Source organism: Dipteris shenzhenensis, chromosome 30, assembly GCF_047967505.1.
Source record: "Dipteris shenzhenensis isolate YYH24624 ecotype China chromosome 30, Dip_SZ_1.0, whole genome shotgun sequence".
NCBI classification, from domain to species: domain Eukaryota; kingdom Viridiplantae; phylum Streptophyta; class Polypodiopsida; order Gleicheniales; family Dipteridaceae; genus Dipteris; species Dipteris shenzhenensis.
In genome coordinates, this window is record NC_141625.1 from 46400624 (window position 1) to 46423293 (window position 22670).

Genomic DNA, 22670 nt, shown 5'->3' on the forward strand with positions numbered 1-22670 from the left:
TCCTCTTCCACACCTCTTTGATGCACCCCTCCCCTTCCACATTCTTCTCACTTACCCCTTCTACTAAGTTTTAATTTTTATTCTCTGTAACCTCCAAACTCATTCCTCTACCCAAACAATTTTTACATTAAGCATGAATGGCTAAGTGTTTATTTTTATTATGACTCAGATAACAAGGGAGGGGTGTTTATGACACATGTCTTCCCAACTAAAGTTTAAACTAGTTCTTCCTATTTTGCTTGTTGGATGGTGGCAGGTAGGCAGATTCCCCTCTTCAATAAAATTGATGCTGCCAACGCCTTATCAAAGCTCAACTTCTCACATTTCCGTTTTTCTTTAAAAAAATGTTCACCCTCTAGTGATGCTACTTCATTCATAGTGGATTTTTTATTATTTTAAAGTTTGTCAATAAAACATTTCTCATTCCTACTCTAAATTGTCTTCTCTTCACTATGGAAAGGGGTGTTGTAATGTCTTCTACACACACACACACACACACACACTTTTTTTTGGGGGTGAAATCTTTGATTGATTATATTACATGAGTAGCAACCTCAAAACAAGAATTACATCAACTAAAAATTTTAATATATGCCAAAAAGACCTCATGATCTATGCAGCAGGTCTACAATCAATCAAAGAAAGATTGTTGCAAACACACACACACACACACACACACACACATACACTTACCCTCAGGGTCCCTTGTGATTTTTGAGTGGCCACAATCATCCCCCTGGGGGACCTTTGTAACATTTATGCATGAGAACACCTTACATGAATTGGCATTTGTCCCCCACTTGAAGAACTTGGGCTTGATGTGATCAATCTACGATGTTAGGATCGTTTGATGTCAAAATAATATGTCATAAAGGAGGGGAGCACGGCCATTTTGCTCTTGAAGTATACAATTTATTGAAGCATATGTTATGATGAAAAAATGGAGTGATGGTGGATAGCATGGGACTGTATATAGGATTTTATTGGTCCTATATTAAGCTTGGATTAGTTATGCTAAAATCTAAGAAGTACATGATGATCCTTGATATTGGAGATAGGATGATTTTACACAAGCATGTTGAATTTCAATTTACGAGAGGAACGATTACATGAAGTTCACGATTAGATATTAAACAATCAGGTAAAGGTGGAGGTTTCATGACTAGATCAGACCACCATGTTTTTTACCACTGTATGAAAATATGGGTGTACCTTGAAACCCAATTCTCGAGACTGTTTAGCTCATTTGATGGGAAAAATGGGAAGTGGAGAGAAGGGATCATGTCCTTGTACTTTAGGAGGAGCATGGTGCAAGTATGGCCACGTTGCAAACCAATAAATTGGGGGAACATGCACTTTAATGCAAGAATTGGTACACTATCCCTCCACCTCCAAGAATAGTACTCACGCGGCTTCCACATAGGCCAAAAAACTCCTAAAGTCCATGTATCCCTAGAGATTGAGGAGTTCATCTCCCACGGATTGAGGTATTTTGATGAGCCTTGAGGCCTAATCCATAATTCAAAGTTGGAACATGGCTTGAGTGACTCAAGGGAGCACCAAGAATACATGGTCAAGCTACAACAAAATGGTTAAGCTGCTACCAAGATGAACCAGGTACTTTGTCACACTGAACATGGTCGTCCTACCTTTGCTTAATGAGATGAGCACTCTGTGAATAAACTTGAGAAACACTATTGCTCTACTCTTCTTGCCTCTTAACACAATGCTCTCCCATGAGTTGGTGGTGCACAATGGCTCTTGCTTAGTCCCTATAGAGTTTTGAACTACTAGGTGGCAAAAAAAGGCTCTGCTCAGATGTTTATGGTTTGTAAGAATGGATATTCAGTCTATGAGCCACTACAAAGCTCCTTGGAGAGATTTCCACGTTTGAAGGATTTGTTGCCTCTACGTCTATCGAATTGGCTGGAAGTCGAGACAGATATCAAATTGGCTGGAAGTTGAAACAGATTTTTGTGTATTGAAACCATAGCAAATCAAAAGCCGCTTGCTACTACTGATGACATTGGTTGAAAGCAATTGAAATAGACTGCGGCCATTACATAGAGTAATTTCTCTATTATGACCCATAATGTATCTCAACCTGCAGTGTGTGCTAGACTTGCTTTCATCCTTGGACTTGCAATTGAAGCTATGATAGTGCTACATAGAATTCCTCATACTAGAAGCAACCACTTAGACTACTGCAAGTCGGAAGCATCAGTAGTAAGAAAGCTTTGCATATGGCCTTCGAGTGCTTTGTACTCAGCCTTGGCAAATCTGCATTGCCTTGGCCTTTCCACCCAATGAGGTGGTCCTTACATTGGCGCAGCAGAGATTTACTGATGGTACGGGGAGTTTCCTTGTGCTCCTAGGTCGCAGCTTTGGCTTGGCAGAGAATCTTTGCACACTAATTGTATGGTTGCAAAGTATCTCGATGTTTTGGGGTATAATGTAGATTCGGGTGGAGAATATGGTGCAATAGATTCCAACAGAGATCTGCATGGTATATTATAGCTCATGCTATGTCTTATGGCTCATAAACTATAAAGGAAATTTAGTATACTTCCCAACTATGTTTGACTTGATTGGTTACTAGTTTTTTTAGTTTCTACATTGACGTTAAAATCTAGATTAGACAAATGTGGACCATTCCAAGACACTTGCTACTTAGCCTTGAAGAGAAAAAAGGGAATAGTAAATCTTGACATGGAAAGGATGTAGTAATGTAGTATATTAAAAATTCTAATAGACAGTCGTACACCTTTACTTTCTTTTATAGCTACATTGAAATGGTCGAGGTTGTACTATGATACTCTCCTTCACCAATTCCATTAGAGGATTATTACACTTAAGAGGTTAATATGTTTTATCTACATTTTGCCAATTGATAACTCAACCTTGGAGTAGTAGAAGGCCAAGGCTTTAGTGGGCCTTCTTGGGAGAACAATTTTTTTTGAAAGAGTAACATATGGGAACCCCCTAGAGTGATGGAACTTTTTAAGGGCCAAGGCTTTAGAGGACCTTGTTGGAAAACAAATCTTGAGGCCCTTTATATTCCCCTTGTCACTTTTGTATTTCCATTAATAGAAGTTCAACTTGTCTAAATTTATATGCCAACCCTTTATTATTATTTCTAGAATATGAGGATGCCAAGGTTGGACATATGCGGATCTAGATTTTATATGATTTATGAGGTGGATTAAAGTGATGGGGTGATTTCCTACACTTTGGAGAAATGTGGGAGCCAAGCTTTGAAGTATGGGTACCCTGTAGGATTTCCCACTAGGATTTTTAAGAAAGGAGTACATTAAATAAGAGACTTGTATGATGAAAAATTTTGGTGAATTATGTTAATAATTAGATAAGTCATTGAGGAGTTTTTAACTTTTCTTTTGGAATGTTTTCAACTCTTAGGCTTTATCTTATCTTCTTTTTATTTAGTTAAATCCTTGCCATGCTTATGAAATCTAGAAGAGAGGTTTGGACTCATGGGTGTATTTTATACCTAAACCTATATTTTATTTGCTTGAGATTGAGGCTCTTCCAAGGAATAATCTTTACAAGGGTGCTATATATGTAACAATTATTTATTGCTAATAGACATAGCAATTATTAATTGCTAACTTTGGAAAACTTCCTACTCATTGATGCCTTTGGATTAATTAGTGGTTGATCTCTACTTTTGCGATCTTTGTAGGTTCATCCAAGGCTAGCACACATGGACTCGATTCAAATTGAACTTTAGAATCTTATTTTCTATAAGTAGGAAAAAACTTGGTCTATTATTGCACCAGTATATGGTCATTGGTTTAGATTAGCTTGTGGTCTATTTGCACATTTTGAGTCTATGATCTAGGGCTATATGTAGAAATCTTGACTTCAATTATTTAGGTCGAACCAAGGTTACAATGTGGCCATTGTGATTTTATGTCATGAGAACTTGTATGGTAACAAGTACTTGTATGCAAGTACTACTCCATTATTTTCCTTAGACTTGAGAATCATTTTGTGTCTTTTTGAACTTGAGGTTAACATTGATTAGTTCTAGATGCCAACCTTCAATTGCTGTTGAAATTTGAGAATGCCAATATTTATTGCATGCTAATCTAGATAGAGTGGCATGGATAACAACTGTGTGCCGGCATTGAAGCCTAGCTTCCACATCATGAATGAAATGTTCTAACTTTCATTGTGTTGTGATGGCGCCAGGTGAGTCGGCATACCTCTCTATCGGTTGGCATTGATAAATCCAAGGCATTAACATATGGTGTTGTAAACTTCATGGAGGACTATATGGTAGATTACCTTCGACTAAAAATGATAATTTGAGACTAACCATGAGTATTGATGTACTTTTTACAATTGACTCATACGAGTGTGAGTATGTAAACGGGCTCCCACTTGGATAATTTGTCAAAAGGGATGGTATAGTAATGGATTATTTTTACTTGTGCGGGGTTAAGGGCAATGGTATATGGTTGATGTTGGTTTACTTGTACATTGAAAATGGACCCCGTACTATAGTCAATAGGAAAAACACACACTAGTATATCCATGGTAACATAACAAAAATCTTAGGAGTAATGGGTGTACTTGATTCGATTTGATCTAATTTGATTTGATTGGGTTTTAGAGACTAGAAGCCAGCCCTTTCCCTTGGTTGCTCAACCTTGATGTTTGGATCGACATCAAATTAATGGCTGAAAACATTGCCCTTGGTATGTATAAGTTACAAGGGGATAAAAATATTTTCCACGCTTCGGTTGGAAATTATCATGCTCTCGAGACAAATTTATGGTGAGATTTTATTCCTCTCCTTGACTTGTAAGTAGGGGTCTCCAATTATCACGAATAATCTGTTTGTATACTCGAATTTTTGTATAATATGTTTGTATACTCGAATTTTTGTATAATATGTTTGTATACTCAAATTTTTAATTTTACGTGAGAAATTGTAAAATTTCTTTTGTTACTTTTATTGATGATGTCGACCGACTGGCCGTGGGACGTTCGCTTATTACACTCAAAAGTATTACCTGAACGCCTGGTCGAAAGATTCTTCCAGGAAGATGGAAACCATGCCACCCTCCACCTACTGGTTGGAGAGTTTATGATTGTGATCATTTTTTGTAATAATTATGACTAGAGCTAGGGAAGTAGTCCAACCCAATCCATTGTGATGGGTGGACTGCTGCACTCACTTGGATTGTGTGTCCGACCTGCGAGAATGCGGTCGATGGGAAATACACACACACACACACTTCCCCTTGGGGTCCCTTGTCATTTTTGGGTGTGCATACTCATTCCCCTAGGGGACATTTGTAACATTTATGCGTGAGAACACCTTACATGAATATTTGTCCCCCACTTGAAGAACTTGGGCTTGATGTGATCATTATACGATGTTAGGATTGTTTGGTGTCAAAAGAATATGCAACAGAGGAGGGGAGCATGACCCTTTTACTCTTGAAGTATACAATTTATTGAAGCATACATTATAATAAAAAAATGGAGTGATGGATAGCATGGGGACTATATATAAGATTTTATTGGTCCTAGATTAAGCTTGGATTAGTTATGCTTAAGTCCAAGAAATACATGATGATCCTTGATATTGGAGATCAGATGATTTTATACAAGGATGTTGAATGTGAATTTCCTGGGGTGCCAATTAGTAAGAAAACCTATCAAAATCTTGAGAATGAGATGAATTTAATAATATGCCATGAGTAGAAGTTATTCTAATTAACATGGTTGGGTTCTACACTAAAAGAGCTTCGAATATGTCTTTAAGCCCTGAAATTTGGGAAACACATGAAAAAGTTACATTAACTTGAAAGGAGATCACGACTGGGATTCCAAGGAGGACATGTGTGAAGTTAGATCCTCACGGGTGCGAATTTTTATTGCGGGTCACCCAGTGTGAAACCCCCCCTAGAAGACCTGGATTCCAAATGATGAGCTGTGAGCATTATCATTGTCGTCTACGTGAGCGTCCACGTCAGCAAAAAGCACTCTTTATCATCGTACTAAAAGCTTGAGCACCAACCGAATCTCAAACTTTTTTATGAACTAAGATTGTCGTCGAGTGTTTCGATTTCTTCTCATGCCCGATCGTTTCACTCGTACAAAGACGTGAATTTTGCCCAGCATGTTAGGGAATGGAGTCTTGGGGATTCAAAGGGAAACCTGTAGCAATTGGGAGCGTAGGGCTCCTTTGACACCTTCTCACTGTGCACAACTTTTGCATGCTGGGCGTAAAGGTGAGGGGATCAAGCGTATCCTTGTGCAGCCATGCACAAAACGCGTCTATCATGACATGCAGTATGAAAATGTTGGGTGCCAAATATCGGACGACTTATCTGAGTGTGGTCTTATATTGGGGGTCAAGCAGCCACAGGTGAGGGGAGCGCGTATTAGTTTTTTCATGATTGTGATTTAGAGTTTGGAATTCCACCTTGACGAGTTGCACTTAATCTGATTTCAGCTCGGGACCCTGTTACCTGAACGATCATATGCATTTTTTTCACATACTCATAAAGCTCAACCCGAAAATATGCCACTGCTCGATGAGGTCTTATCAAACCAACCTTAAAACGGTTTTATCAATCCCTCAAATCGGTTAACTTCGAGATAGAGCTCCCTTGTATTTCATCCTCAGTTTTACTAGCATGAAGCCAAAGCTGTCCTTTTACAAAGTTCTTATGCACAGGTTCTTGCCAAGCAAGTTTCGCTCTATGATTATGAGCGTATTGTTGGAGAGAAAGGAGAGAGACTGGTGGCCTTTGGAGAATATGCAGGGAGGGTAGGGATGATTGATTTTCTTCGCGGTCTTGGAGAACGTAAGCTTTTTAATATCTTCCTAAACCTGTGGGAAAGTAGAGAGTATGATGGATCAGATTAAACGAAGTGACATCTCTAAAGGTGTGACAGTAAAGAAAAGAAATAGATTCTCTGGATTTCACGTCAAGTAAAATTCAATTTTAAGAAATAACCAAGCAATCCTTTCTTGTTGTAGATATCTAGACTGCTGAAAGTCATTAACTCAACATTATGGCTTGAGACAATAATTTGCATTTACTGCTCTTTACAGACACGCCATTATGTTTAGAACTCTTAAAATATTGTCCATCTCTTAAAACATATATGTATTGTTATGTTTGTATGGGTTATGATTAACTTTTAACAGTGTCAGGATCAGTGAATGAATTCAAATCAAGTTGTCTAAACAGATATGATTGTAACCATAATCTCTACATGATGTGTAGCAACATGCCTAAATTAATTGGGTGAAATGCAACTTGTATGACCAGTAAAATTGATACGAATGTCATCATAGAATTAGTCTTGTGAATGCATCCTTTAGACAAAACAAGCACAGTTTTTGTAGTCCTGATTAATGAAGACCAAAAGGAAAGAGAGTCATGCTGACAATTGAGCACAACTTCCATATACGTCACTTAAGGACTTTACATTTTTTGGGAAAAGAAAAATAATTCACGAGCAGAATAGTGGCACTCTATGTGGATATTGGTCTGACTATTCACAAACACTATGTTGAGTTACATTTTCTTTTGGTTTCCAAAAAAAACCTTATGCACTGGCATTTGTTTCAGGATATCTGAGCCTTGGGTATTCCACGCCGTTTCTTTCTATTGGATCATCATATATGTACCCATCATTGAGTGCTGCTAAAGCAGCAGTTCTTGCTGTGGGAGATGAAATTAGTAATACTGGTCTACCATCTCAGATAAGCCCTCTGATATTTATCTTCACTGGCAGTGGAAATGGTAAGGAACACTAGAATACCCAAAATACACGTCTTGTGAATTTTTGCAAGTGCAATGACTGTTTGTAAACTCTCTGTGATGCTGCAATTTGCTGCAACTGGTAGCCGTATAATCTTGAGAAGTACAGATAAGGGTGTATGTGTTTGTGTGTTCCTCTTAAAAGAAAAGTATAGAATACTCCACAGAAAATGTTGTGCAGGGAGTGCTTTCATATATTTGGGCGGGATTTTGGATTGGTTAGATACAACAAAGGGTTGAACCCCCCGCCCCCCCCCCCCCCCCACACACGCTGATGAAGTTTCTACCGCGTTCACAGTTTCACATGGAGCACAAGAAATCTTTCGTTTGCTTCCACATGCTTTTGTTGATGCTTCCGAACTGCCTCAGTTGGTGGAGGCACTATCTGAAGTAAGCTTGCTTTTCTATGGTCTATGGTTTTTCTATTGTGTTCCAAAACTTGTTCATCTTCCATGTTATAGCACAGTGACTGTATCAGAGATGAATGCATGAAACTCTTGGGAGTTTAGTATATTCTTTGAAAGTATCATACATATCACATCATATAACCTGTGATCATATGAATTACAGATCCAGATTTTACAGAAAGCCATCAAATGGGCATGTGAAACGAAAGGAATGATAACATCTTTAAGGTCTTGTGTGAGGACTACACACATGACATTGTGTCTACTGAACATGTTTCCATAGGATATACAGTTTGACTTTGTACTTTAACTATGTGCTGTCGATGTATCATAAGCATGCCAGATGACCATAAGGGAGGGAAAAATGGGCAGTCATTATTTCTTCTCATTCTATAATGCATGTGACTCTTGCATCATGGATATATTTGGTAGTGCAGCCTAGATCGCTGCTATTTGCTGGATTAGATACAGAACAATGTATGGTATGGATAAGAAGACTTGAGGAGATGCTTTAGGCACTCTCTTTTGACTTCTTTTATTCTGGATTCCATTGTTCTATAGATACGTCATGTCTTCAATGGGCATCATTAATAACTTTTATGTTCTTTCTTTTTTTCTTTCCCACAGCCTCTATTATCTCAGGTTGATATGAATAGTAAGACTACGAGTGGGCTAGGAGAGAGACATAAGAAGGCAAACCCCTATGCATGCCACCATGCAAATTGTAGGGGTTTTCCATTGATGTTGCAGATTTTCTTCATCATACTTCTACAGGAACGTGGCATCAAATTGCTTTGACCAGTCCAGGCATAAATGCATTTTCTAGGGTGTGCCATCGCAGAGATGGAGAATTCACTTAATGCTTCTTTTTAAAGGGACAAGCATTAGGAGATAAAGAGTCCAAAGATGAGGTATCACTCTTGACACAGCCCATGGGATCAGAGATCGAGGAGACCACATCTCCGCCACAGCGCTAGACAGCTTGACAGATGCAGATCCGAGATATCTGCGCAGCTCATCAGAGAGCGTTCCCTGCTTCGGATTTTGAGCCTCAGATTTCAGTCTGCATTTGAGATTTGAGTTTGTTTGAGCTCTTAAGCTCTTTAGCTTTATCTTATCATAGTACGCAGCAAGGGCCCTAGCGCGCCCTTTGCTTCAGCCCTTCGAGGCTTGTATGAGCTATTTTCGCTCGGTGTACTTTGTCCCATAAGCCCGTAAGGCCTCCCAAGGATGTCAATATATCTTTCTTTCCTTTTCTTTCTTTCTCAAAGGGACTAAACTATATCTGCTCAATGGTATAAATATTTTCCCTTTATCTCTAATCTAGTCTAGTGTACAGGTAGCACGTTTTTAGTATTTGTGGTCTTCTTCCTTGCTAGTGTACTCAGGTTCTTCCTCCCCTTTCCTTTAAGATGGTATCAGAGCCCATGGCTCACTAAGTCCTCACATATCTCTTCTTGTGCATTGCCTAACTTATAAAGCAAGATTCGCTTATTCTTTTGGAACAAGAAGCTCCCGATTTAGAGCTTTCTACTCCTATCGAAAGTTTGCTTACTTTTTGATCATTCAAGCTCGTTTTTGTGATAATTCGTGAGAGGAAGTTTCAATTTTGTGAAGAAATACATCTGTAGACTTGTTTTTTATGGTTGTGCACTCCCAGATAGCTGTAGTACCTCACTTGTTTTTACAGGGGTTTCATTATTTCCGGTATTCTAGGAGCTGAAGACACGCACCTCTTAATTGTGAGGACCCCTTGTTCTGATTTTGTATGTAAATTGGCAATGGTTTGAATAAATGAGGGATCATACACAGGAAAAAGAACTCCTGGCATTGGTTCATGCTTCGGAAGTTTAGAGAGATTATCTTTATGACTCAAGGTTCATTACATGGATTGGTTATCTCTCTTCAAAGTATATATGCAAACAGAGAGCATTGCCAAACCCACTTGTATTTTGGTGAGATTTGGCATGAGGTAGCTTAGAAAAGGATTGGTGGAGCAGAGGGAAATATAAGGACTGGATACTATCTAGGTTGGAGAAAGTTATCAGAAATCGATGATATTTGGTGCCAAATATTATTTGAGATCATGATGTTCCTAGTGCCAGACACCTAGGTATAACAGAACTTCAGATGTGGTCAAAGGACTCTTTTAGTGGCAGAAAGAAAGTCATATGTTGAAAATTACTTTCTCAGTTTTCAACGATGCTAGCTAAATAAGGCTGAGCATCATAGGGATGTTGATGCCTTTAGAGGTTCTTGATGGTATACGGGAAAGTATCTCTATGGACTTTGTGGTTCGATTATTATGAACCCGGAAAGGTCATGACGCTATCTAGGTGGTAATGGATAGATTCACCAAATTAGCACGATCCATTTCTACAAGATCAAATATTAAGAGGTTCTTGATGGTATACGGGAAAGTATCTCTATGGACTTTGTGGTTTGATATTATGAACCTGGAAAGGTTATGACATCTAGGTGGTAATGGATAGACTCACCAAATTAGCACGATCCATTCCTACCTAGATGTTATCTACATGGTAATGGATAGACTCACCAAATTAGCATAATCCATTCCTACAAGAGTTATGAGTTAGCTTAGGTTTTTGTGAAAGAGCTATCGTACAAGCTACATCATTGATTTTCTTATCAATTTTATATGCTCCAGAACATTTTGATGGCAGCTTATAATTATTAATCAGACTCATAGTCTTATTCTTTGGTATGTTAACATATATCTGCGTGCCTCCTTGTAGAATCCAAGGTGTCTTACCATAATTAGAATAGTATCAAGCAAATCGTGCTATCCCGTGCATGAAAAGCATACTCTGCTCTTTGATCTAGCAAAATCTGCTGTTGAGCCCTTGTTGTAGCAAGGTGCTCTTGAATCCAAGCATCTGTAGGCCTTTCTACGTTTTCTCTATAGGGCTACTAACTGATGTCAGAGGCCCATCTTGCACCTGAGAATCTCATGTCTTTTGATGCTAGCAATAGTATAATAAAAAACACTAACACCAGAAGGGGCTGCTGCCACATGTGAAGGAGATGACACTCCACGTTGCAGATTAGATGCCCAAATCTGCAAAACATCCTGTGTGAGGCCCTCCTCTACATGCATGGCATTTGGAATCATGATAGTGGCAGAGGGCACCACAGGAAAGTGATCTGAGGTGGAAACGCTTGGTGCAATGTATACTGAGCACCTCTATCTAATGCCCAATTAGTTAACATAAAATCTGTTAATCCACGCATGAATGGTGCAGCCTCTTGTTTGGCCACGAGAAAATGGGCGAATGAGACGGAGTCTACCCTCTATTGTTGGGGGAATATAGGTTGAGAAGACCAACCTTACGTCCTCCAATCAACAAAATGATCCGCTGTGCTATAGAGGATGTAATGATATTGTGTCCAACCACAAGGGGAAGAAAGGAATTTGGAACTGAAATGCATGTTCCCCCTATTGCTCAAAGGAGGAGACTAAAAAGTATGATGTGAGAGCAGTTTGCTTGACTTTGAGCAATGTTTGGCATCCGGTTTGTGTCCTTGAATTAAAAGGGTGTAAATGAATCCCTCAGTAACACTTGGATGAAGTTGATTACGAATCAATTGCTACTATGGCAGCGATGTTGTACACCACCCAGGCCCTAGATATTCCAGCTTACACTCCTCATCGGAGGAAGGAAGTAGGGTGGAGAACCTTATTTGACTTGGTGGAAGAAACAACTCCCTCCTGTGTGGCAGATATTTTGGAGTAGTGTAGAGGAGGGATATCCACGAGGAAAAGGTCACCCGCTCTTGGGAAGATAACGGCCTCTCGACAGGGAAACCAATAAACGCTTCACCAAAGGTAGAGCACTTAATGTCACGGGGGACGTGAATTTCTAAGCTTTAGGAATTTATGGTGATTGCCCTAGCCTCCAATTGATCAAAACAGTTCAAAGGACACTTCAATGTAATTACTTCCATGGGCCAAGGCAAGGGACTGAAGGTTAGAGAGGGGTGAAAATCCCACTGCTAAAAATAGCTCAAGGGGCTATGTTTAGCAAGCTCGCTTGAGGAGCAAGAAAAAAAGGGGCGAAATTGGTTTTGAGGCAGTTTTTTAGACCAGAGAAGAAGAGAGAGAGGCAAGTCACAGGTTGAGAAAGTGCTCTAGGGATATTCTATCACATCGCTTTGCTGATTTTCGACTACCAGGACAATTTGTGGGCTGTTGGTGGGCTGCCAGAATCTCAAAACCGAAACTCATTTTTGTGTCAGGAGCCTCCAGATCAGTTCGTTTTTGCTGTACATGGAACCCCATTCCAGAGAAGAGGGAACCCTGCAACCCCCTGGAACCTGTCTGGAACGTTCCAGCTAGGGTGTTACCAGGGAACCCCGTTCCTGGGTACTCGGAACCCGTCTCAGACCTAAACCTGGCGTTCCGGGTTTAGGGTTTCCTCCTCAACCCTGTTTTGTGATCGGTGGCAGCCTATTTTCCTCCATTTCAACCTGCAGCCCTCCATGTGCTCTCTCCCTCCTCCTTCAGCAGCCCGACTCCTCCATCCAACAGCTCTCCAACTACTCCCTCCTTCCATCCAACTACTCCCTCCCTCCATCCTTCTACTCCCTCCCTCCATCCTTTCATCTACTCCCTCCCTCCCTCCATCCATCTACTCCCTCCCTCCCTCCATCTACTCATTTCTTGCTCCATCTACTCTTGCTTCAGCCCCCTCCCTTCCATCAAGCCTCAAGGCTCAAGCTCTCTCCCTTCCCTCAAGGCTCAGCCTCCTTCTCTCCCCTTCAGCCTACTCTCTTAGCCCCCTTCTCTCCACTCTCTCCACCTTTAGACATCAGCCCACTCTATCAGTCCCCCTTCTCTCAATGGCTCCTCCCCATGGCATCAACCAAGACAACAAATCTCCGTGGTGGAAGGAAGTGGAGCCTGGAAGCCTCAACAACAAGTCAAAAGGAGGAGCACGCAAGTGGAGATGCAAATTTTGCCAAGGTGAAAAATCTGGAAGCTCAGGCCGAGTTCGACATCACTTATTACGAGTAAAGAGGAGAAACATTAACTGCTGCCTTGGGAATATTCCAGAGGTAGAGATGGCACATTTTCAGGCACTTGCAGATAGATTGGATGCTGAGGAAGCACGGCAGAAGGTTCTTGATCCTCGAGGTTGAGAAAGGGCATCCTCACATGCAGCACCTTCTCCTACTGCTTCCATTTCTAGCTCCTTCTTTGGGAGTACAGATTCACAGGCACATGCTCCCGCTTCATCAGGCCCCACCCCGAGAGTCATGCAGGCTAGCCTTGTGGCATCATGGCATCCTGGGAGGAGGGCACAGGTAGATGCTGCAGTGGGCCGATTCTTTTATGGAGCAGATGTACCCGTAGAAAAGGCCCACAATCCTTACTTCATTGATATGGTAAAGGAGATTGCAGCCTTTGGACCATCTTACACTCATCCCTCATGTGAGACCCTGCGGATTACAATTTTGGCAACAGAGAAGACCGCTATAGAGCAAGCTTTGACTCCCATCAAAGAAATATGGGTGAAATGTGGTGTCACATTGATGGGAGATGAATTGAGTGATACTAGGAGCCGCTCTATTCAGGGTATCATTGCATACTCCAGGAGGGCCAGCTTTTTCATTAAAGGTATTGATAATTCAAAGGAGGGAAAGTCCTCTTTTAGAAAACTGCTCTTTTAGATTTCAACTAAGCTTGACCTCGCTTCCAGGGTGGTGGTTGTTAACCAGGCACTGTTGGTCACAACATGGTTTGTTTGCTCTTTGTTGCTGCTGTTCTAGGGGATGCATGTCTTAGCTCAAAAGGCATATAAGGATTTTTTTGTGGAGTGGGCTGGATGGTTCAGTAGACACCAGAGCTAGGGTGGCTTGGGAGATGATATTCTTCCTACGTAGAAGGGGGCCTCATTATCATTGATCCAAACTTTGCAGTGTAGGGCATTGCTTTGCAAGGTTGTGGTGAGGGAACTTTTGCCTAGACATGAGCCATGGAAAGATTTTTCCATCCATTGCATGCAATCTTGCTCTTCTTCCACGGGATCGTACCTAGCGGATCTTTATTTCATCTCCTCTCAAGGTTCTTACCTCCTCTCTTATGGCTGCTATCTGGAAAGCTTGGGGCAGCTTCAGGAACTCTCTTCGAAGAGCTCCCCTTCCTCTCTGGAGAGATTGATAGGTAGCTTGTCATGCAGAATGACAGTATACTTGATGATCATGGCAGACCACTTTGTGTTTTTTATTATGTGCAATGGTCTTAGATGGGAGATAGGCTCCGCTTCGTCTATGGACTCTTGGAAGAATTTCAAAATCCTTCCAGATGACCATAATTTCATATAGTAAGTCATCTAAGAGGAATTGCAAGAAGAATTAAGGAGATTGATATAGCAATACCATTGGATTGGGTTGACACAGATGGCAGGCATTCATTGCTTTACTTGGCTTGGAGCTTTTATGAGGTCAGGTATCCCACTTTAGGTCATAGGAATACGAGGAGGTTCACATGTAGATGCCATGGTTTTTTATGTTTATTCTAGGGCATTCTATGGTCTAGGGATGAGGACATTCTCATGGATGTTGTTTTTCATACGGAGCAGTGTGTTTTGTGGCTTCAGGAAGGTATCTGGACTCTAACTTGATCACATTTCCTCGGGTTCATAGAGGATTTGTCTTATGGAGGTATCCTCATAAAGTATTTGCAGTGGGAACCCAGGGAATGGGAGTGGATTGAAGCAAGGCACTGAGAGAAGACCCTCCCCTTCTTCGCTACACGGTCAATAATGCTAGGAGATTTCAGCTCAGCCTAAGAGGTTGGGAGCGCACCAGAGCTCCTTATTTGGAGAATTTTCAGATCTCTGCTGACTTGCAGAGACTCTGGAAATCCCTTAAGAACAAAAGTCACTTTTTCTGTTGGCTATCTATTTATAGAGGGATTGCAGTGAATCAAGGGAGGTCCTTTTTTTTCTTCCAAATAATTCTCTCCTATTCAAAAGTGACATCGATTGGCTGCTCCTCCCCGCTCTAGCTGCTGCTAGCCTCTCCCTTCCCTCTCAGCCAGCTCCTCCCCCTCCTCTGAGCCCCCTTCCCTGCCCTCTCATGCTGCCCCCTCACCCGCCATCTTCCTCTCCCGGCCATGCTGTCCTCCTTGCCATCTCCCTCTCCCCTCCCGGCTGTCTTCCCGCCATCTCGCTCTCCCTTGCCGTCTGTCCTCTCCGCCCCTGCCCCCTCCCTCGCCCCTTTCCCCTGCCTCCCTCGTCCCTCTTCGCCTGCCCCCATCAGCCTTCTACCTCGCCCCCTCCCCCGCCCTCTCCCCTGCCCCCCTTCCCCTGCCTCCTCCCTCGCCCCTAGTCCTTCCTGTCCCAGCCCCCTCCCCCGCCCTTTCACCCTCTCTGCCCCTTCATCCTCCTCCCTGCGCCCCCCTCACCCTCCTCTCCAGGATACCCGGTCCTTCATTTTCCTCTCTCGGCTTCCCTCTCTGTCCCCCGCCTCCCTCAGCCCCCCAACCTCTTTCCGTTTGCCTCCCCTCCTTTCCTTCCTCTTGCGCCCCTCGGGCTTCTTCCTCTAGCAGCATTTTCTAGAACGGACAGATTGATATCATGTTCGAGTCAGCCTTCTCCCCTAGAGAGAGCAGCTTGGGATGCCTTCTTTTTTCAATATAGTGGCAGAGATGCTTGGCATGATGATGCTTTCCACACTCAGCCATAGTCACTCATGTTTTCTTGGTCGAATGGAGATTGCAGATGCCTATCCATGCACAGATTGACAAATTTTATGTGGATGATTGGGCTCTGGCCAGAGTGGACAGAGTTGGGACAATATGCATGACACTTGGGGTGTCCACTTCAGATCATTTTCCAGGTGTTTTGTTGGTTTCAGATCCTTAGCTGACAAGCCGCTCTGCCTTCTATGCAAAGGAGGGCGTGACAGAGGCAATGTTGTAGACTTGGGTATCTCACATGCACGATGGCCAGCTTTCCCCATCAGATGTAGTTGCAGCCCTCTCAAATATTAGCGACTTTATCATTCAGTTGCTCATATCAAGAGAGGTGAGATCCTCAGGCGAGAGATAGGTATCCTCCAACAGTTGGCTGCTCTTTAGAGGGAAGAGCAGAGGAGGCCTAGAGATGCTTGGGTTCAGGAGCGCCTTGTTGCAGCAAGGGCTCAGCACTAGTCACTATTAGATCAAAGACCAGAGTATGCCTTTCATGCTAGAGAGTTATTTTGACCTCAGACGGGAGGTAGGGTCAACAAGCAATTCTTCTCTACTCTTGGCCCCAGACATAGTAAGGAGAGCGTTTCATAACTTGTTGACTCAGATGGAGTTTTACAGACACATCCAGATGCCGTCTTGCAGGTAGCCACAGATTTCTATGCCTCCCTTCTTAGAGCGGATCCTGACACACAGGCCAGAGTTGATACTTGAGTTGTTATTTGGCAGCACTTACCTATGTTGGTGACTGGAGATATGATAGTCTCACTTGATGCACCCTTCACCAACATAGAGTTCATGACTGCTCTCTCTTCCCTTCAAAGGGCAAGTGCCTTGGATTAGATGGACTTACCCCCTCTTTTTAATTTAATTTTGGGATCAGATTGAGGATCACATTACCTCAGCCCTGCAGGGCGTTTGGGACTCGGGTGAGATGCCAGACTCACTTACGGATGGCCTCATTCATCTCATCCCAAAAGGGGGTTGCAGGAATTTAGTGTCTTAGTGGAGACTGATCACTTGGTTGGGTACTTGTACAAAATCTTAGCAAAAGCAATCAGCCTACGGTTGCAGCCCTTTCTACCAGATCTTATATATGATACACAGACAGGGTTTGTGCATGGCAGGAGCATCTTAGATAATGTCTTCTCATTCTGGGAGGCTTTTGACTCGGCCATGCATAATGGCCATAGGCTTGCCGTTCTACTTTTGGACTTTGAGAAAGCTTATGACAGAGTAGACTGGGTTTTTCTAGAGGGTACCCTCGTTCACTTTGGATTCACAGATGCATGGATCAAAGGGGTGTCCACTCTACAGATCAGCCCATAGCTAGGTTCTTATTGGTGGAGTCAGGGGAGAGAGGTTTCAGATTACCAAATCAGTCCGTCAGGGTTGCCCTTTAGCCCCCTTTCTCTTTTTATTTGTTGCCGAAGCTATGAGCTATTACCTTAGAGCTCAAGCTGATATTATAGGGCTGAGGCTTCCGTTGAGGCAGGAGGATGAGCTCTTGGATAGTAAGTTGGCAGATGACACGGCTGTTTTTTTGGATGCCACACCATAGGCACTCACCTCGTTCAGGACAGCCTTGGATTTGTTTTACATTGCAGCAGGGGCTCATATTAATTGGAACAAATCCAATGGCTTTTGGATTAGTGATGAGGACACTCCAGACTAAGGAAATGACATAGGATTCACTTGGATTCGGAGGGGTGCTTCCATCAGGTACCTAGGAAGCCAGGTTGGGGTGGGCATCTCTCCAGCAGAACAGTTTGCTCCTGTGTTGGAGAGCATCAGGAGGAAACTCATTGTTTCGAGTTCTGCCAGACTTGACCTTGCATCCAGAGTAGTGGTTGTGAACTAGGTATTATTGGCTACTGCATGGTTCGTTTTCTCATGTTGGTGCAAATCTAGAGGTTGTATCTCTCAACTCATGAGACCTATCAGGAACTTCCTATGGAGTGGGTTAGATGGCACCTTAGATATTGTAGCTAGGGTGGCTCAGGAGACCCTCATTCTCCCCATAGGGGAAGTAGGTCTCAATAGTATTGATCCAAACTTGCAGTGTGTATGGCCTTGCTCTGCAAGTTTGTAGTGAGAGGATTGACGCCTGGACAGGAGTCTTGGAAATATTTTTTCTTACACAACATTGAGTCTTGTACACCATCTCATGGGGGAGATGGGATGGACAGATCGAGATGGATCTTCACTTCCGTCCATCTTAGATCTCCCTCTTTCCCTCTCATGGCTGCCATTCTGAAGGCTTGGGGCAGCTTCATAGGCACTCTTCTCGGAGAGTTCCACCCTCCTCTCGCGAAGAAATAGACAGGCAGCCAGTCATGTGGAATGACTCTATATTTGATGAGCATGGTAGATCACTAGGAGTGTCACATTATATGAAGTGGTCTAGATGGGAGAGGGCACCTGCTTCCACAGTAGTTGCTTGGAAGGCTTTTAGGAAGCTTCCAAAGGACCAGAGACTCTTATTAGTTGGCCACCTCAGAGGGAGTGTAGTCAGGATGCAGTAGCTAGAGGCAGCCATACTAGCAGAGTGGATAGATACAGATGACATGCTGATCACAAAGTCCACTTGGTTGGGAGCTTCCACGGGGACGGGTATTCCTTTATAGGTTATTGCCTTGCGGGATGCACATGAGGAGACCCTTGTCTTTGATGTTCAGTCGGGAGGCAGACTTCTCAGATCTTCAGATGATATTCTTTTGGAGGTTGCCTGCCATCCTGTTGGATTGCACGTTACATGGAGTGGGGCAAGGACTCACAGTGGTATCTTAATCGTGACCCTATTCTCCTGGCACTTGGGTCTTGGAGACTCTGGTTATATTGTGGCTCCCCCATTAGGTTCTTGCAGTGGGACCTAGGGGAGTGGGAATGGACTGATGAAGGGCACCGAGAGAAGAGCATCCCCTTCTTTCATTACATAGTCAGAAATGCCAGGAGATTTCAGCTTAGCAGTAGATGTTGGAGGCCCTCCAAAGCTCCTCATTGGGATAGTTTTCAGATTTTTACAGAGGTGCAAAAAAACTTTTGGAGGAGGCTTTGGAAATACCTCAGGAATAGAAAGACCACTCTTTTCTTTTGGCTTTCTATTCATGGAGGGATTGCAGTGAACCTGTGGAGATCTAGGTTCGGGGCTGACCCTACTTGTCCTCGATGCCACGCAGCAGTTACGTCCATTCAGCATTGCCTCTGGGATTGCAAACAGACGAGGACGATTTGGAAGGGTGTTGCTCGGATATTTAGCATATTTCATAGAGCACCCTTCTTCATGACTTGGGGATCAGCGGCATGGTTATCTCTTATTGGCCCTCAGGTGTTCTTCGAGGGACATGACTCAGCTTTAGCCTTCATTATACGATGATACTCTGTGGAGTCATGTTCTCTCTAGGATGTTCCCTTGACTCCTTTCAGAGCTGCTCATGCCTCGGTAGACACTTCATGGGAGATTCTGGCTAGCATTGCAGCTTGGCATATTTGGAGGGCCAGATGTTTGGGGCAGGCTCTACTTGTTCTTGTTGCCTTTCTGCTAAGGAGTTTGTTTAGCATTGTCTATGGGATTGCTGATAGGTGAGGGTCATCTAGAAGGGGATTGCTAGTTTTTTGAGCACTTTATTCCTTCTCGCTTCTTCATGGCTTGGGGTTTGGTGGCTCTTGGGTCTCTCTTTTGAGACCTCAGGTCCTTTTTGAGAGGCATGACTCTTCTTGGGCTCTTTCAGTTCCATGATACTTAGTTGAGTCAAGCTCTATGGATGATGTTTCCAGCTTGCCTTGCAAACCTATACATGCCACAGTGGATACTTGGTGGGAGATTTTGATGAGCATTTCAGCATGACATATTTGAAATCCAAATGCACAGAGGCTTTGGATGTGCACCTATATCCACCCTTAACTCACATTTAGCTACTATTTGGACAGGTACAGTACACACTTTGATGGCCACTCGAGTGAGCATGTAGGGGTCTTCCTAGGCAGCTTCTACTAAGAGGACAAATTTCATTAGGGAGTGGAGTGGCTCCCTGTTTTCTCAGAGTCCACTGCAAGGTTGAGGTGTCACTTTCAGCCTCAATCTTTTCTCCTTACAGACCTTACTTCCTGGAAGATTCTGGTGAACATATCAGTGTGGCATATTTGGAGATCCAGATGCACAGAGGCCTTGGATGGTTCCTAGGTCTTGGTGGTTCCCAGGTCCAGCTTGTGCACACATTGGCCAGTATTTGGAAAGATACTGTACTCACCCTTGATGGCCAGTTGGGTGAGCATGCAAGGTTCTTCCTGGGAAGCTTCTACCAGGAGAACTGTTTTCCTTAGGGAAGAAGAGTGGAGTGGCTCCCTGTTATTCTCAGAATCCTCCGCAAGGTTGTTGGTTTTTTCCCTATTAGGGTGGTTTCTCATGCCTTGCATAATGTACTTCTCCCATTGTATTTGCTCTTGGAGTTTCTCTCATACTTGACAGAATTCCTTTCTTTGAAAAATAAAATAAAATACACTGGTTGCAGGAGTGTATTAGGGCTTTGCCACTCCACTGTTGGTCCCCACATCTCCACAACAGCATGTATGAACAGTGCGCCAGCTTAGTTGCAATATCTTCATTTCGGAACTGCAAGGTCTTTCTTAAGATTCTCTTGTTTCTGTTTTGAAAGACTTTGTTCCAGCAAATCTTGGCAATGCCTGTCATATGGTGCTTTTATGGCCAATAAACAATATAAGAAATTTACCTGCTGTGAATACCTCCTATTGTTGTTCAGGATTGTATGCCATCCCTGCTCTTTGCTTAGGAAATCAGACTAGAGATGTTTTCCTTTGGGAAGTGCAAGGCCTTTTCTAAGATTCTCTTGTTTCTTTTTTGTAAGACTCAGTTCTAGAAAATCTTGGCAATGCCTTTCTTATGGTCCTTTTATGGTGCATAAACAATATAGGAACTTACTTGCCCTGAATACCTTCGAATGTTGTTCAGGATTGATATGGCATCCTTGCTCTTTGCTCATAGGTATATTTCTGTAAATTTGAATGGCTGAAAGTTTTTAAATCTTAAAATCTGCTATGTCACTTTGTCTTACCTCTTTATAATGCAGAAACCAGATGATGAGCGTTCCACCACATCCAAAGTTAAGAGAGGAACTTTTCAAGTTTATGGATGCGTGGTAACTCCAGAGCATATAGTGGAGCCAAACAATCCTGGACAGACATTTGACAAAGTAAGCAACTGATGGATATCTTGCTTGTCGGTTAATGGTGCATGATTATAGATTATGGATATATCCAATGTCAAGACTTGAAAGTTAACCGTTACATTGTTTTGTGCTTCTCTCATGGTACCTTTTTCTCATGTGTCATGCTGGTTGTAAAGGATATGTATTCCATTCACGCTCTTATAGTTACTTGCCCTCCATTGAGCAAACAGTTTTGAGCATGAAGTGTCATGCACAGAGGCTCTTCTGTGAATAATCTAGCTATTTAAGTGCACACTTCAGACTCACGTGTGGGTGTATTATTTCTGGGAAATGGGATCCCTTGGTATCCTTTTTGGTTAATTGTTTTAAAAGGTTAATGTTTGAGCATTCATTATTCAAGAATGTTATGTTGCAACAACAAGTCGATAATTTGAAGCTTATACAAAGTTTATTTAACTTGATAACTAACCTTGTGTAGTGCTTTAACATGCTGATGCAGTTGAAGTTTGGAAATGAAAATGTGATCTTATCATGAATCAAGTGTTCTTGTCTGTTATGTTTTTCATATAAAATTTGTCTGCAAAAAAATTATGTATCGTTGGGTTTCTCTAGATGCTTCTTTTATTATCTTTTCTGGGGTCCTTTAAAAGGAGTCCATTTATGGAAACAGGTAAGTACAGAGGGGTAAATTTTTTGTACATTTCCAAGACTTCCTGGCATTACGTTGTCTGGTGATTTCTTGGGTGTAAAGGGTTCTGTCTTTCCCCTTTTTTTTATTTCATCTTCTTATAATGAACTTGTTTGCTTTGGTTCTGCAGGCCCACTATTATGCTCATCCTGAGCAATATCACTCTGTCTTTCATGAAAATATTGCACCTTATGCTTCTGTCATTGGTATGCTATCCTCTTCTTTCATGAGTGTCACAATGTGTGATTAGTTTTCTATGTACAAATCTTTCTTTATAGTACAATACAGTAGACTGTTCATTGCAAGATGTCTGGTTTGCTATTTTGGACCCCCTTTTACGTGAAATACATCTCTATCATTAAAACAGACATATTAGATGCTCGCCATTCAGAGGGATTAAATCCCTATCAGGTGCACTTTATCACTTTATCATACATGCAGCCCTTCCTATACAAATCTCTTCATTTCTTTCTTCCCATTTAAAGGGCCTTTTGTTACTAGAAAGTAATTTATATCTCATAGAACTCAACCTTAAGGATGTGTACCACTAGCAAAATCTACCAAAAACAATTCTGAAGCATAGGAAAACCAAAGAAATATATTAAAATAATGTCCTTAAATCAAACTGAATATGCTGAAGTAGAAGCCTAGAAGTTTCCTAGAAAGTGCAAAGAGAGGAAATACTAGACCTGTAATTCGAATTCCATATAATACATATATGGGAATGTAGAAAAGCTAGCCTACAATATGCTAGTTTAAGCCTAGTTTCACAGCCTATGTATGCAGAAATGACAGCAGCTGAATGTAAATGGATAGGACAGCAAGTAAATAGTAGAAATCCATGTGCTGAGACATTGAAGTACT

The 22670-nt window shown here is 42.2% G+C and overlaps 1 protein-coding gene across 2 annotated transcripts in view; it reads left to right on the top strand.

Moving 5' to 3' along the window:
• Positions 1–5867: 5867 nt before the first annotated feature.
• LOC147882224 (lysine-ketoglutarate reductase/saccharopine dehydrogenase bifunctional enzyme) overlaps positions 5868–22670 on the top strand; it is a 257686-nt gene continuing 240883 nt past the window's right edge. The window contains exons 1-7 of one of the 2 annotated variants that reach the window (XM_087401327.1): positions 5974–6403; positions 6491–6577; positions 6716–6845; positions 7620–7793; positions 8110–8201; positions 21020–21142; positions 21937–22012. In XM_087401327.1, coding sequence (XP_087257453.1) covers positions 6155–6403; positions 6491–6577; positions 6716–6845; positions 7620–7793; positions 8110–8201; positions 21020–21142; positions 21937–22012 — 931 coding nt within the window. In that variant the 5' untranslated portion in view covers positions 5974–6154. The other variant, XM_087401328.1, reaches the window with a different exon arrangement.